Source organism: Suricata suricatta, chromosome 11 (assembly GCF_006229205.1).
Source record: "Suricata suricatta isolate VVHF042 chromosome 11, meerkat_22Aug2017_6uvM2_HiC, whole genome shotgun sequence".
Classification (NCBI taxonomy): Eukaryota; Metazoa; Chordata; class Mammalia; order Carnivora; family Herpestidae; genus Suricata; species Suricata suricatta.
This window is the reverse complement of record NC_043710.1, coordinates 5,497,502-5,513,281: the sequence shown is the minus strand read 5'-3', so window position 1 is coordinate 5,513,281 and position 15,780 is coordinate 5,497,502. Positions and strand designations below refer to the sequence as shown.

General features: G+C 49.6%; 2 protein-coding genes across 5 annotated transcripts in view; one reads left to right on the top strand and one right to left on the bottom strand.

Moving 5' to 3' along the window:
- Nucleotides 1-3,469: 3,469 nt before the first annotated feature.
- MRPL11 (mitochondrial ribosomal protein L11) lies at nt 3,470-6,572 on the bottom strand. 2 transcript variants are annotated; one of them, XM_029956764.1, is made up of 5 exons: nt 6,378-6,572; nt 5,895-5,990; nt 5,205-5,298; nt 4,942-5,118; nt 3,470-3,766 (listed from the first exon to the last, which is right to left on the bottom strand). In XM_029956764.1, the coding sequence occupies exons 1-5, from the start codon at nt 6,498-6,500 to the stop codon at nt 3,570-3,572; spliced, it is 687 nt and encodes a 228-aa protein (XP_029812624.1). In that variant the 5' UTR covers nt 6,501-6,572; the 3' UTR covers nt 3,470-3,569. The 2 variants fall into 2 exon arrangements, with proteins under 2 accessions (XP_029812624.1, XP_029812626.1); XM_029956766.1 differs by having other exon boundaries at nt 3,573-3,766; nt 4,959-5,118.
- A 9,009-nt stretch (nt 6,573-15,581) lies between these two features.
- PELI3 (pellino E3 ubiquitin protein ligase family member 3) overlaps nt 15,582-15,780 on the top strand; it is a 9,367-nt gene continuing 9,168 nt past the window's right edge. The window contains exon 1 of one of the 3 annotated variants that reach the window (XM_029956230.1): nt 15,582-15,730. The gene's annotated coding sequence lies outside the window, so the exon portion shown is untranslated. The remainder of the gene's footprint in view (nt 15,731-15,780) is intronic. The other 2 variants (XM_029956231.1, XM_029956232.1) reach the window with 2 other exon arrangements.

Here is a 15,780-nt window from a genome sequence, read left to right as displayed (position 1 = left end):
ACACCCACGCTTCATTTTCTTCATCTACAAGATGGAGATAAAGGCACTTACAGCGTATGATTCCTAAAGAAATTAAAAATGAAGAGCAAGTCAACCACCACACTTCTAAGCTTGATCCTAAGGGAAATAACCAGAAATGGGTCACACAGGGTTTCATTTTCCCAACATCACAAGCTTATCTCCAAACCGTCAGGATGGGCTAAGTCTTGCTGCTGTAACGAAGCCCAAATACCAGATTTAAATTAACAAGGTCCATTTCTTGCTCGCACAAAGACTGCTCTGCATACAGGCAAAGCTCCAGTGCGGCCTCCCCGGGTGTCTCAGCCTGAATCTCCACATCCACATGGGCGTCTGCCTGCTGCAGGGGGGGAAAACAGCACTGCACAGACTCACGGTCTCATAAACAATTCCGTCCACATCACTTCTGCTCACATTTCACTGGCCAAAGCAAGTCAAATAGCCTCATTTAATTTCAAAAGGCAGCTTAGTGCACTGCCCGAGGTGAGGGGCAGGAAAAGCAGAAATACAAGCCTCTCTCTGACCACGGTCCCACTACGCACATGCTGTTGGCTCTTGTGGCAGATGGACCCCCAGGTGGCCCAGGATCCCCGCCTCCTGGTATTCACATCTTCGTATAATTCCTTCTCCTCGAGGATAGGTGGGACCCGTGCCTTTCTTCTAACCAACAGAATATGACAAAGGTGACAGGGTGCACATGATGGTGTGGTTGTGACTACATTACATAAGACTAACGCTCCCCCTGTGAGGGGACACTCTCCCTCCCTGGCTTTTAGGAAGTGAGTGGCCATGGTGGGAAGGCCCACCTAGGAAGGAACTGAGAGGCCCTCAGTCCTACTGCCCAGAAAGAACTAAATACTGCCAACAACCATGTGACTTCAGAAGTGGATCCTTCCCCAGCTGGCCCTCAGATGAGACCACAGCCGCAGCCAGCCCTGCAATTGCAGCTTTGTGAGACCCTGAAGCAGAAAACCAGCTAAGCCATGCTCAGACTCCTGATGTACAGAGATTGAGACAAAACAGTGTTTTAAGGCACTAGGTGTGTGAAAATATCATCATGCAGTGATAAATAGACACAGCTCTGCTGAGATCCTATGCTGAACTCAGAACTCACCCCCGCTAGCTGACCCAGTCATCCGTCAATTCCTTTGGTTTAATATTTATTTATTTTTGAGAGAGAGAGAGAGAGAGAGAGAGAGAGAGAGAGAGAGAGAGGCGGGGGGGGTGGAATCTGAAACAGGCTCCAGGCTCTGCACTGTTAGGGCAGGTCCAGATGCCAGGCTTGAACTCATGAACTGCGAAATAATGACCTGAACTGAAGTCGGAGGCTCAACCAACTAAGCCACCCAGGTCCCCCAGCCCCTTCGGTTTAAAGTCACTTCCCTTGGGGGCGCCTGGGTGGCTCAGTTGGTTAAGCCTCCAACTTCCGCTCAGGTCATGATCTCCCGGTGTGTGGGTTCAAGCCCCATGTTGGGCTCTGGACTGTACTCTGTACTAGCTCAGAGCCTGGAGCCTGTCTTGATTCTGTGTCTCCCTCTCTCTCTGACCCTCCCTTGCTCACACTGTCTCTCTCTCAAAAATAAATAAAAACATTTAAAAATTAAAAAAATAAGCAAATAAAATCACTTCCCTTGAGAACTTCTCACTGAATTGCCAGGCTTGGCTGTGCCCCTTATACACTCTCGCAGCCTGCCATACCTCCCTTTTGCCACAGTAATTGTAACTATTCTTTTCTGTGTAATTACTGTTAAATGCTGTCTCTGAAGGGAGGAACTGTCTGCCACATTTATTCTCGTGTCCTCAGTTCTAGAAGTGCCAAAAAACGGGTGCCTGGGTGGCTCAGTTGGTTAAGCGCCCGACTTCAGCTCAGGTCATGATCTCGCAGTGTGTGATTTTGAGCCCCGCGTCAGGCTCTGTGCTGACAGCTCAGAGCCTAGAGCCTGCTTCGGATTCTGTGTCTCCTTCTCTTTCTATTCCTCCCCTGTTTATGCTCAGTCTCTCTCACTCAAAATTAAATAAACATTAAGAAAACAACCAGTGCCTGATACAAAAGCTACTCAAAACTTGTTTTCCAAGTGATGGTCATCTTAAGGCTGAACATATACATCTTTTTTAAAGTTTATTTATTTTGAGAGAGAGAGAGGGAGAGAGAGAGAAGGCACATGAGCAGGGGAAGGGCAGAGAGGGGAGAGGGAGCCCAAACAGGCTCCACCCTGTCAGCACAGAGCCTGATGCAGGGCTTGATCTCAAACTGTGAGATCATGACCTGAGCTGAAATCAAGAGTCAGACACTTAAGTGACTGAGCCACCCAGGTGCCCCTGTAGACATATTTTTAATGTAAACAACAAAATTTCCAACAGTTAAGGACTTGGTGAAATAAATTATGGGCCACTCATACAACAAAATACTAGGAAGTCATTAAAAATCATTTGAGGAAGATAATAACAGAAAATACTCTTTTTTAAAATGTTTATTTATTTATTTTGAGTGAGAGAGAGTGGAGGAGGGGCAGAGAGAGAGAATTCCAAGCAGGCCTGTGCTATCAGCACAGAACCCAATGTGAGGCTTGATATCACAAACCAAGAGATCATGACCTGAGCCGAAATCCAGAGTTGGACACTTAACCGACTAAGCCACGCAGGAGCCCTTCCAATTTGTTTTCTTAAATAGTCTTAGATATAAACACACACAAAGAAACAGTAGAAAAAATAAACACCAAAATACTGGTAGGAGCCTCAGTGGTAGGATTACATGGGATTTTTAGTTGTTGTAGGTATTTTCCTCCGATTCCCAAATCTCCGTGTGAAAGGACGTGCCCAGCACCTAACACGCTCAGTAAGTGCGAATCCCATTTCTGCCCTGGCTCCCCCTCTCGTCCTCCGGATAGTGAGGAAAACACGAGGCCGGCGGCTCCCCAGAGCCCTCCCTGAACTTGGGCAGGTACCTACTGAAGCTTTGCTCCTTCTGTAGGTCTGCAGCCTTAACTCAGTAGTTCGCTTTCCACTAACACCTGGCCCAGGACAGGGGTCCGCTCAGGAGACGGGCCTGAAGTAGCGTCCGGGACCCAGGATGCCGGGTGCAGTCACTCTGCTTGGCTCAGAGTGCCCACGGCAGGCTGCTTCTGCTGAGGTGGGAAGTGTCCAGGGCGAGCAGAGAGCTTTCTGGTGCAGGCGCAAGCTACCCCTGCTGTTTCCGTACACCTAAGCCTCAGCACCCACGGCCCTCGCCTCTTCTCTCAACCCTGGGGAGGAGGAAAACACAGAATTCGAACCACAGGCTGGAGCTCTCACTCCTGCGTAAGGTGCTCTGCTCAGCTGAGCGAGCACTGGACTCCACAGCCTGAGGGGCCATATGAGGACCGTTCCTCCTCAGCGCCGGTGAGGTCTGTCCGCGGTGGCGACCATCAGTACTGGTCCCTTTCCCCTGGTGTCCCAAGCCAGAAACTGAGAGTGGGTGACAAAAGATGTTTATTTAGGCTTGATCCCTTGAAACTGTCATACGTATAAAAAATATATAATTTAAAGTCAAGGAAATAACAAGCATATGGGTGTCACCTCCCTTCCTCCCCTTTGGCACAGTTTTTCCAACTGGCCTCCTGTCCAGCTGTTCCCTTCAAAAGCCTGGAGGGTAGGGGACAGGCGTCACTTCTTGGCGGCTTCCGCCTGGGCTGCCAAATCTGCCTCTTTCTGGGCAGCCAGGAATGCGGCTCGCTCCTTCTGGAAAGCTGCCAGCTCTTCCGAACTGAGGCTGCAGGTGTGGAAAAACAGATGGCGAGTGAGTGGCCAGTCGCCTCCGGGGAGCTTACCAGAGCCCATGTCACTGTCTCCAAACACTTCCTTCCTGGACTCCCCAGCCTCCAGACCTTTGCTGCCCCACCGCCACCGCCACCTCTGCCTTGTATTCCCTTCTTAAAGCCCCACTGGTCCCTTGAGGTCCAGTTATCCCTCAGTCCAGATTAACTGCCCCTTCCTCTGTGCCCCCGAACACTTTGTACTAAGAAGTCATCAGGCTGTGCACACGTGCCTTCACGCAAGCAGGGGTCAGATCGACTGTCTCTGTACTCCTAATACAAGTAAAGATTTGAGAAAATCAAGTCCAGCCCTGTCCCATGCTTCACCTCACTTCTCTTGGGAAATAGCCATCAGCCTCAACATGGGACGCGAGTCAGCAAGAGGCCCAGAAGGGACCAGGTGCTGCCCCTGCTGCTGGCCGAGCCAGATGCCCTCCCGTTCAACATGTCACTCAAAGACACAATTCCTGAGGTCTTCCCAAGCTCTAGGAGGGGGGCCCCTATTGGCCTCTGGACGGAATCTGAACTAGAGACAGTTATAAACAGTGTTGGGGCTTCCCAGCTGGTCCCTTGGCCTCGTGTCTCTTACTATTCCCCGCTTTGCTTCTCGCACCATATACCAGATCGCACTGCACTCCTTCACTTCACTTTTTCACCTTCTGTCCTTCACGGGGATCCTTCCACTTCTTGGAATGCTTGCCCCAGGCCTTGACCTCTGTTTCCAAGTCTCTGCTTAGATGTCACCTCCTCTATGAAGTCCTCATTGACACTCCAGGCAAAATCAGGAGCTCTACTCTCTGTTCTCAAGACATCTGTAGTCTGTATTTGTCAGCAACAATAACCATCGGGCAGTCTAACATCCCATTTACGCTTCTGTCTCCAGCTCTGAACTATGAGCTCTTTAGGAGCAGGGCCAAGCATGGCTGTCTGGTTCCTGGCTACATGCCATGTCCAGGACGATGTCTAACACATAACAGGTAATTAATATTCGTATTCCAAATGGATGAATAAAGCTTCCCACTCCTAAGAAGTCTTAGGTCCTTGACTTAGAAGCTGACTCTCCCATTGTAATGGGCCCTCTCAGCTTTGCCCCAGAGTCAAGAATTTTCCAAGCCCTCCCCTCACATTGCACCTTCCCAGGACACGCACTCCTTCACCACACGAATGCCCAGGGAACGGGCGGAGCCAATGATGGAGCGAACAACCGAGGACAAGGGCACATCCTGCAGGGCGAAGGCGTCGTCCTGAGCTTTAACTCGGGCGATCTCATACACATGCTTCAAGGTCACCAGGCCTGCCACCTCCTTCCCTGGGAGGAAGAAACAAATAGACCTTGAGGTGCCCCTGCTTCCTTCCAGAACCCCCGGACTCCCAGGAGCCCACACTGACCCTTACCTGTCTGCCGGGCCCCTTTCTCTATCCCAGCAGCTGCTTTCAGGAAGTAGGAAACGGTGGGTTGTCCAATCTTGATCTCAAATGTTCTGTCAGGCTTAATTGAAGAACATATATATATACACATACATATGAGAATACCTCTCCTGCCTCCCCTAACCCCTGCCATCATCCGGGTCCAGAGAACTAACTTCTGTTCCCCGCCTCCCTTGATTCACCTTCTGATGGTGTCCATCTAACAAACCACAAAACCACAGGGAAAATAAATCTGTAGCAAAGAGCTTCGTCACTTCTAGTCCAGGCCAAACTCGGCTCTAGAAGTCCCCAGGGAAATGGAGAGGCAAAGGGAGGGACTACAATAGGTCGGATACGCTCAGAAGAGATATGGTCTAGTCTCCATTGCGTAAATGGGGAAAGCAGGACTCAGACAGGAAGAGACCCACCCAAAGCTGAGGGCAGAGTAGGAACCCCAAGTGACCAGCCCCAGGAACTAGGGAAAATAGGGGGTAAGAAAAAAAAAACAGGGTCAAGAGGTGATGGGGAGTAAGGCCAGCACTGGTCGCAATAAGCACCAGGTGATGCAGGTTCAAACACTATATCGTACACCCGGAACCAATGTGACACTGTATGCTGACTAACTGGAATCAAAATAAAAACTGAAAACCAAACAGGATCAGAGTCCCGACTGTGCACCTTCACATAAATCTTGGTGGGCAAAGGAATGCCTTCTTTGATGTCCTTTGTCTTCTCGTTGAACTCTTTGCAGAACTGGTTGATGGAAACGCCTCTCTGGGAGGGAGGCACAAGCGTTAGTGTGGGGCGGAAGGGGCGGCTTCCTACCACCCAGGGGGTGTCCGTTTCCTCCCTCGTCTTCACTTCGTTATGTTCCCATCCTCTTTTTGCTGCCCAGATTCAACTAACACTTTACGCGCCAGATGATTTGTATACACCAACGCCCTATCCTCACAAGCCGGCGAGGAAGGACAGAGGAAGGGAAGGACAGAGGAAGCTGAACCTCAAAGAGCCCATGTAACTAACGTAAAGCTATAAAGCGTGAGGGTAGCAGAGCCGCGCTTTGCACCGAGGCCTCCCTGGCTCCGGAGCTCGCACCCTCCGCCCGGGTGCTAGCTCCCACCCCACCGCGCCTCCCGCTCCGCGTTCCAGCCCCCGCTGCACCTGACCCAGGATGGGGCCGAGTGGGGGCCCGGACATGGCCTGGCCTGCCCGCACGATGGTCCGGATCACGCCACCGGCCTCGGGCTTCCTGAGGGCCCGAGCGGCCCGGTTCAGCTTCGACATGACGCGGGATTCCCGGCCTCAGTTCACCTTAAGGCAACAGCAACCTTGGGCGCCGCCATTCTGGGTCAGAGGTCAAGGGTCCTCGCGTCAGGTGAAGCCAACAAAAGGCCTCATTTTTTCGGCCCTCCTACTCTCCAACTAGTATAGCAAGGAGAGTAATAGGAAGGAAAAAAACCTTTTTACTCGCCATCTGAAGATAAGAAAGGACCTGAATGGTTCAGATACACACATTCCGCCTGCAGAGCACATAGGCAGTACCTCGGACAGCTAAACTGGAGGAGAAGGCGGAGGAGGACCTTAATGCCGCACAGCATTCTGGGCATGGTGGTTTTGACTGCTTATGCCAATTTCGCACATTGCTATACTCTGAGGCGCCATCTGCTGGACACAATTATAATCCGTGGGTTTGAAAGGAACGGAGAGCTTCCCAGGCGTGGGAATCTCTTACTTTCTGAACCCGTTTCCTCACTAGTTGTTGAAAGGCGCCATGGTTAAGAGTACAGACCCTGAAGCATACTGCCCGGTTGCTCCCCATGCTGGCCGTGAACTTGTTCGAGTTACTTATGTTCAGTTTCCTCCCCCTGTATAATAGGGGTTATAATATGTAGACACAGTTCTCGGGATTGTGAGGATTGCGTTAGCGAGTATGTTAGAACAATGCCTGGCACGTGGTGAGCATGCGCTATTAGCAATACAGTGAGGACAAAACCTTCACAGAGCTGTTGTGAGGCTTAACAGGCCCAGAACATGTTTGAGACATCATCTGTGCCCAATAAAATAAAACAATAAAATAAAATAAGCCAGCATCTTATTACATCATTTAACTTTTATTTATTTATTTGTTTGTTTATTTAGAGCTCTTGCTACATTCCAGGCTCGGTGCTAAGCACTTTAAGGGCAATATTATCTTATTTAATTCTCACAATGGCATGAGGTACATTATATACCCCTTTTACAAACGAGAACACCGAGGCACAAAAAGGAGATCAAGAACACCCACTCTGAATGCGACAAGGCTAGGAAATGAATATTGGTATCACCTGACTCTAGACTTTGCGCCATTTAAAACCATAACTATATTGCCTCATCTAGTAAAAGGATATAATTTGGTTAAATCAGATTTTAAATTGTGAGATTTTATTATGAATTCTTTCTGGACTTCCACTAACTAAATGTGGTTATTCCTGCCTCTGAAACCTAGCAAGTTCTTTACTAACACTCAACCTCATTAGCCCTAGCAACACTCTGGAATCAAGCTGGCTCATGTTTTATTTTGTTTGTTTTATTTATTTTTGAGATAGAGAGTGCCAGCGGGGGAGGAGCAGAGAAGGGGGTGGCGGACAGAGGATTCAAGGCAGGCTCTGTGCTGACAGCAGTGAGCCCAATGAGCTTGAACTCACCAACCATGAGATCATGACCTGAGCTGACGTCAGACATTCAGCCATCCAAGTGCCCTAGGCTGGCTCTTCATTAGTTGTAATACCTTGGGCAAAATAATTTACTCACTGGTAACAAGAGACTAATACTAACCTCACAGGAAATTAATTTAGGTAAAGTGCTTAGAAGAGAGCCTGGCCCAGAACAAGCCAGGGTAGGTATGATTTATCTCTGGGTGCCCCACACTGCCCAGCCTTTGTTTACAAATTTATTTACAAATAATGGTATGAATCCTTTCTAAATGAAGGAATCAGAAAACAGTTGGACACAGCAGGTGCTCAGGGAGCCAAGAATGTAGCCTGGCATAAACTGGGCTTCGCTGTCAGTTTCTACTTCTTGTCAATGAAAGGATAGTTTTGATTATCCAGCTGCTACAGATTTTAAAGAAGCAATTCCTTAGTCTAGTTTTGGAAACACAAGGTCAGAGAGTTCAGTGGTGAAAATGAGGTGCGACAGGTGAATGGGGGTCAGATCACGCAAGCCTTGTCAATCCTGTTAAGGTGTGTAGCTATGCAGCAGAAGTCATTGAAGAGTGTTAAGTGATTGCATTTTGAAAGGTGATCTTGGCTTGGATATGTAGAGGCATTGGAGGAGGGCACGGGTGGATGCAGGAAGACGGTGGAAAGGCATTGGTGGCTTGAGACCAATTTAAGAGATACTTAGAAGATAGAAATCTATTTTAGTCAAGAAAGGCTTGTGCAGTATGTACGATGTCCATCTTTATGAATAGTAGCTCATGTAAACTTCATTACAATCCTGTGAGGTAAAGGTGCTATTATCATCCCCACTTTACAGATTAGGAAACTGAAACCCAGACAGGTTAAGTCACTTGTACAAACTTACGCTACTAGAAAGTGGCAGAGTCAGAATCTGAACCCAGCCCTTTGGCTCTAGTATCTCTGCACTTGACCACTTCCTAGGCTGCCTTGGAGTCCAATTAACAGAACTTTGTGCCTGATCAGTAATTTGTCAGGGGAGAGAGAGACTGGCATCCAGGGTGATACTCAAGATTCTGGCGTGGAGAGTTTGGGTAAATGAATGATAAGATCTTTCACTCTTTGTATTAGAACACGGATGCTGTAGGTGCAATGGAAGACTGTGAGTTGGGTTAGGGGGTTTAATACAAGCCCTGACAGTCAGTCTCTCTTTTTTGTAATGTCAGTGCCTGACTTAAGTTTTGATTCCAGAGGTATCCACTTCAAGGAGACATCCATTTCAAAGATGGCTATCTAGTTGGTCCGAGGGTTGTGGGTTCTCATTAAGCTGATTAATAGATGGCTATCTAAACACGTTCCCAGCCACATGTCTAGATAAAAAGATCCAGGTCAAGGCCCCATCTCCTCCTGAGGCTCCTCTGTTTTAGAGATCAGATCTTGGTAGCTGGGCATTTGGGCTGTTTGATTTTACTCTTTGGATGCTTTCAATTCCAGCTCTTCCATTTTAAATTCACCAATAAATAGTGAGCCTGTGATATACTTGGCCTCACCCTGGACTCCAATAAAAGCAGAACCCAAGGTGCTTCCCTCTTCTCTCTCTGTCTCCCTCTGCTAACGGTGTGGCCCCAGGTGTCGCGTGTAATTTCCAGGACTTGTGAGTAATAAACCTTTCCTCCCCTCAAAGCCCCCCGAACGGTTATTGCTGAGGGCATCTTGCGTTCATAATAAAAACCACCAGGGCCAGTCCAGCCTCAGTGGTTGTCAGCAGCTGAGACCAGAACACAGCGGGGGTGCCTGGTCTGGGAGGGAAGCCTGAGCGTGGAGACTGATAGTTCTTGCGGCCTGGGCTAGGAGTAAGATCACCCAAGGAGGAGAGAAGAGAAGTCAGCATTTAAAGAGGGGAAAGAAGAGAAGAGAGAATAAGCAAAGGAAACCAAGAAGGAGCAGCCACAGAGCTAGGAGAAGGCCAGAAGATAAGGCATCTGAAGCTGCAGGAGAAAAGTTTGAGAAAAAGAAGTGAAGAAGTGGAAGTCAAGCTCAAACTGAGCCTGTGCCTAGCAGAAAATGAAAAATCCGGGACAATTGGTTACAGGTAGGGGCTTATACTGTGACCCCCAATGTACGTGGTATAGAAAGATTCACAGGGCTGCAAGGAGGAGGAGAAAAGAGGGACGTGGGATGACATGGAGAGAGACTTAGGAGGTCCCAGCTGCAAAGCCTGCAGCCAGCTTTCCAGGTGAGTAATGGGCTGTAGAAAAGCAGTTGAGGCCATGGGTTAGTGGGTGGTTAATCCCTTTCCCCAAGGAGACAGCATGACCTCAGAGAGGGAACAGCTGTTTAGTGACCAAGGCATGCTTGGCAGAAATGCATGTGCCGTTGGGCAGCAAAAAGGCTCCCGTGCTTTCAAGTGTGAAGGGGAGAGAGCAGAGAAGCCACCAGCCCTAAATAGAAAGGCTGACCTGACCTTTTTAGGGAGGAGGTCCAGTTGGGCCATCTCACTGGGGACCCATGTGAAAAGACAGCATTGGGTGCCGGTTGTGTCCTGCTGGAATGTGGGAAAGGAACTCTGAATTTCCACCGGTAGAAACAGATGAAGTTGAATCGGAGAAAAGTAAGTTCTGTATCTTACATGCAGGAAATATGAACAGGGATCTGTACCTGTCATACAAACAAAGCTCAGCCCTATTCCTGGGGGGAGCCCCCTGGAGCAGCTGAGAAGAGCAGGCAGAGAAGGGAGAGGCAGAGGGTGGAGAAGTAAGCTAAGCTCCCTTCAGCCTTTGATTACACATATAGGGAGTTAGGGACCTAGAACTGCCCACATACAGCTCTCTCCTCTCCCTTAGCCCTCCCGTTCAATTTGTCCCTAATCCCGCCCACTTATGTCCCCACAGCTCCCACTGATCCTGCCGTCTCCTCGGTGACTGCCAGAGAGCAGGGCAGACATCCAGGTTCTGCCTCTCCCAACACAGACACTTCTCCCTGACTGTGTGACTTGAGGCAAGTCCCTTCGCCTGTCTGGGCCTCAGTCTGTGAAATAAGAATAATAAAAGTATCTACCACACAGGACTGTGGAGATAATTCAACATGATTACCTGGCAGGGTACTTAGCTCAGGCCTGGCTCAACGGATATATTAAGCACCCTATGAAAGCCTACTATTAGTACTGTCAGTTCAGACGACATTTTTTATTGGCTGGACACTCAAGGCAGCCCCCACTATGTCCTCTCTGCCTCCGTTCTTGCCCCTCTAGTCAATCATCTCCAACTCAGCCAGTTCAGGCCCCTGTCTAAAACTTTTCAATGTATCTACAGCTTCTTTTCGCAGAGTGTGGGTCTTGGTCCATCTGAGACACTCCTTAAAGTTCAGCTTTCTGGGATATCTCTCCAGTATCCCAGGAGATCTTGCTAAGACTCATCACTCAACAAACCAAAGCTTGGTATGGGATCCAAGGCCCTGGAGCTATCCCCTGCCACTTTCTCCAACCTGATACTCCTTACCCCACCCTCTGGCCACCCACAGAGTGTACGGTTCCCTGATGCCCTGAATTTGCCTGTCCCTCCTCTTTTGTAGATGTGCAGGCTTGGACACTCCTCCGTTCTCCTCCTGACTCCTTCTACCTCCCTATCCGTCAGGAAGGCATGCCTGTTATGTGCCAAATGACCTTCCTTCCAAAGTAATATCTTGAAGATCTAACCACCAGTACTTCAGAATGTGACTGTGTTTGGAGATAAGGCCTTGAAAGAGGTAAGTAAGTTAAAATGAGGCTTTTAGGGTGGGCTTTCACCCAATCTGACTAATGTCCTTATAAGATGAGATCAGGACACAGACAGGCACAGAGGAAAGACCATGTGAGGACACGGCAAGAAGGTGGCCATCTGTAAGCCAAGAAGAGAGGCCTCAGGAGAAACCAGAGCTGCTGACATCTTGATCTTAGACAAGACTTTTAGAAAGCTAGCATTATGGACTATCAGTGGGTTTCTAAATTGATTTCGTGAGTTCAACCAACATTTTTAATGAAATAGAATAGAGGATAAAAAATAGCTGAGTACACAGCATGCAGTAAAGAAACATCTCATAATGCTTGTGTTTTTCTTATGTGCCTGTGTGTGTATATTGGAGCACAATAAAAAAAAGTATTTCTTATTAGTGTCCATCAAGAAAGAAAGAAGAAAGAAAGAAAGAAAGAAAGAAAGAAAGAAAGAAAGAAAGAAAGAAAGAAAGAAAGAAAGAAAGAAGAAAGAAAGAAAGAAAGAGAAGAGAAAGGAAAAAAAGTAAAAGAAAGAAAAGAAAAGAAAAAAGAAAACCACTGTAGTTTCAGCTGGAACAGTTTTGACTGTGAGGGTTTGGGTGAACCAGCTCATATTATTTTAAACAGTTTCATTATAAAATATCATAAACAAACAAATAGCCTATACAACGTAAATATAGAGTTTACCAAACTATTACAAAACAAGTCCCCAGGTGATTTCACTCAGTCAAGAAACTGGGCAGCACCCTGGACAGCACTCTGATGCTTTCCCATGTGCTCCTGCGCAATTATGATCACCTTTCTGATTTTTCTGATTTTTGTGCTATTGACTTCCTTGACTTTTTTAATTTCTAACATTTCATTTCTCTTGATATACACCTAGGAGTGGAATTTTTGGCTCATGTGGTAACTGTGTTTAACTGCTTGAGGCACTGCTGGACTGTTCCTAAGCAGCTGCACCATTTCACATTCCTGGGAGCTGTGTGTGAAGGTGCCAGATTCCCCACATCAGGGTAATGCCTGCCTGCTTCTGTCCCAGTCTACGGGCCATCTTTTTCTGTTTGTATGAATTGTATTTTGTTGTTGTTGGAAACTGAAGATTTTCATTAATATATTGTAGCAACTCAGTACTAGTCCACCCCCTCCAGGGCTTGTTATTGTTATTTGTCTGGTTAGTGGCTGGCTGGATTACTTTAGTGAAGTCTATCCCCTCCTTCTCACAGTCTAAATATAAACTCCTGTCATTGGTCCTCAGGAAGTGCAGTCTTGGGTATTCCTACTGTCGCCCTGGGATGACAGGGCTCTCTTTGACTGAGTCTTTCCCTGGCTTTGCCAGCTGAGTCCTCTGTTGTTTTCAACAATGAATGTTCTGGGACCTAAACTGCCCCATAAACTGATCCAATCAAATAGATTGGATCTGAAGGAATAGAGTTTGGATCCCTGAAACTACCTGATTCAGGTTCCATCTTTTCTCAGCCCCCATTCCCACTTACAACAGGGCCTCAAAGGCAGAGCTCAGCATCTTAGGCCCCTCCTTCCCCCCTCCAAATCTCTCAGCCCAGGGAGTTCCTTGTTGTTGCTGTTGTTGTTTTCAGCATCATTTCTGAAATAGATACACAAATATTCTTCCAAACCGCTTATGCCAGTCCCTTGTCTTCAGAGAGCTGAACCCAAGAATTGAAGAAATAAAGATTGTATCTTGTTCCTTTCTTTGTTACTTTTTTCCCCAAGAGGGTCAAGATCTAGATTGAAGAGAAAGAAGGGAGGGGTTGATTTTATAAAACGACTGCAAATTTTTATCCCACCATAGGTAAGCGCTATTATCGTGCTCATTTTATAAATAAGGAAGATGAGATTTAGGGAGATTGAGAAGCTGGAGTTCTTGAGACAGAGCCAGAAGTCAAGGCTGGAAGTTGGGCACTTGTGTCTGTTGGCAGTGTCCCAACCCTGCCTTCCTCTCCCTCACCTGGGGGATGCTGGGGCCAAGCCCACCCCAGGCTGCTGGAGGCCTCTTGTGGTCTGGCTGTGCTCACCATGCAGCTCTGGGGCCGGCGGACTAAACCACCGGAGAAATCCCTGCGTTCTGCAGTACCCTGCGATCTCTCTCAGCCCTTCCTCCCTGCAGTCTGGCGTCAGATGGTAGGGCTGGGGACTCTGATCAATCCTCAGCTATGTACTTGCCTGGCTGTGTGACCTGGGGCAAATACCTCTTCTCCCATCCCGTGAGCTTTAGATTCCTCCTCTGTGACCGGTGGATTCTAGTGGTTATTGAACATGTGTTCATTGAGGGCCTGCTCTGATAGGCAATGTGCCGGAAGCTGGGAATGCAAAGGGGAAGTGAGAGTGTCCCAGTGTCCTCGTGTCCCATGGTGGCTGTGGGTACCTGGCATGGGGGTGAGCATGTTGCAGGCATTCAGGGAAGGGAGCTCTCCTGTGGTGCAGGATTTGCATGATTTGCTGCTGACAGCCTGGCAGTCCAGCCTCCTCTGTGGTGGCCTCTCAGGGAGCTTCTCTTTGATTAATGAGTGCTTCTGTCCCTAAAGGACGCGCTGCTGGCCTTCATGTTTCATCCGGCTGCTAGGGCCCCCAAACAGTTGGCAAAGCAGTTGGTATCATGGGCTAATTTTAGGTGGGGGAGTTAGTGGGCTGTGTGGATGTGGTGGGGCCCAGGGGGAGTCCAGGAGACAGGGAGCTTCACAGCAGCAAGAGGAGGGGAGAGCAGGAAGGATGCTCTCTCTCAGGAATGTGTGCACAAACTTTTACATCTCCTTCATGACGGGGGCCAAAGACCACCTCCTCTGTACAGCCTTCCTTGATTTCCTCAAATGCACCAAAGACTCAGGTTAAGGGTCTGCCCTCTGGTCTTCCCCCAGCTCTTGGTTACGGTTCCAAACATACTGAGAAATAATGCGCTGTAGGGATCTCATCTGATGCACCTCTGGGTCTCTCCAGCCCTGCACCTCTGAGTCCCATCCTCCCATTCCTCATCATGACCACAAGGTACAGAATAGAAGCTAGGAGTCCAGATTTTGGAGTCACACAGCTGAGATCTATTCTTGGCCCCTTTCTAGCAAGATAATCACCACTAAGTTAGGTTTGCACAACTGTTTCCTCATCTGTAAAATGGGTGATTATCGTGCCTGCCTCCTAGAAACTAAAGGGCAAAGCATAATACCTGGCATAGATTGACAAATCTCTTGCAAGCCCAGGCCGGGAAGGAACTGCACCCTCCAAAGCCCCCCTTGTGGCCTCTTGGGTATAGTGTGCGTGGTAGCGGGAAAGAGGGAGGTGGTCCCCGACACCCGGGGCCTAGAGCCGGCCAGAGGCAACCCAGCGAGAGAGTGGAAAGAGTGGAGGAGAGGGGCTGAAGACAGGTCTGCGAGTCTAGTCAATTGTAGCATTTTCCATCAGTCTTCCTGCGAACGCACACCCCCTCCTCGGACTCCTCTAGTATTTTCCTTCTCTCCTTCCCACCTCCGCTTCTCTCTAATTCTGCGGCTACCCCTGATGGGAAGCGGGGTCGGGGGGGGGGCGGGGAGGGGGGTGCGGTGTCGGTGGGGCGGAGAGCAGGTGGATAAGTCTCTGGTTCAAGGTGGGGAAAGGGGCCTCCCGCGCAGTACAAAGGCTCCGGCTTGTGAGGGGGGAGGGGCGCCCGTGTCTCTGGGAGAACCCGGAAGTCCCCAGAAATGAGGGCGGGGTCTGGGGGAGCCTGAACTGGGGGGATGGGTCTCACAGATACAGGGGAGTCCCCAAACGAGTGAAGATGGGGTAGGGAGTTCCTGAGACACAGTGTGGGCGGAGCTTTCCGGCGTGTGGGCGTGGCCACGGGGCGTGGTCTCCCCAGAGGGGGCGGAGCTCTCTTGACTAGGGCCTAGCTTCGCCGCAAGGGGCGGAGTCTCTGGTGGGGCGGGGCCGTAGGGGCGGAGCCTAGGGACAAGGGGCGGAGTGTAGCGGTTCGCGCTCGCCCCCTCCCCCGGCCCCGGGTGTCCCCGTGACGAGGCAGCGCGGAGCCGCCGCGGGCCGGGCCCATCCCGCCGCAGCGGCCCCGGGGCCGAGCAGGGGCGAGGCGCGGAGGGAGCGGCGCCGAGCGGGGCCAGGAGCGCGGCCAGGTGAGACCGCCGGGGCGGAGGGGGCGGGGGATGCGCCGGGCGGGCCCCGG

What these genes read in the sequence shown, in the direction of transcription:
- MRPL11 (XM_029956764.1), bottom strand. Translation starts at nt 6,500, where the DNA reads ATGTCGAAGCTGAACCGGGCCGCTCGGGCCCTCAGGAAGCCCGAGGCC. An exon ending in CCACCAAGATTTATGTGAAG is followed by an intron (nt 5,299 to 5,894) that starts GTGCACAGTCGG and finishes TCTTCAATTAAG; the next exon opens with CCTGACAGAACATTTGAGAT. An exon ending in GAAAGGGGCCCGGCAGACAG is followed by an intron (nt 5,119 to 5,204) that starts GTAAGGGTCAGT and finishes TCTTCCTCCCAG; the next exon opens with GGAAGGAGGTGGCAGGCCTG.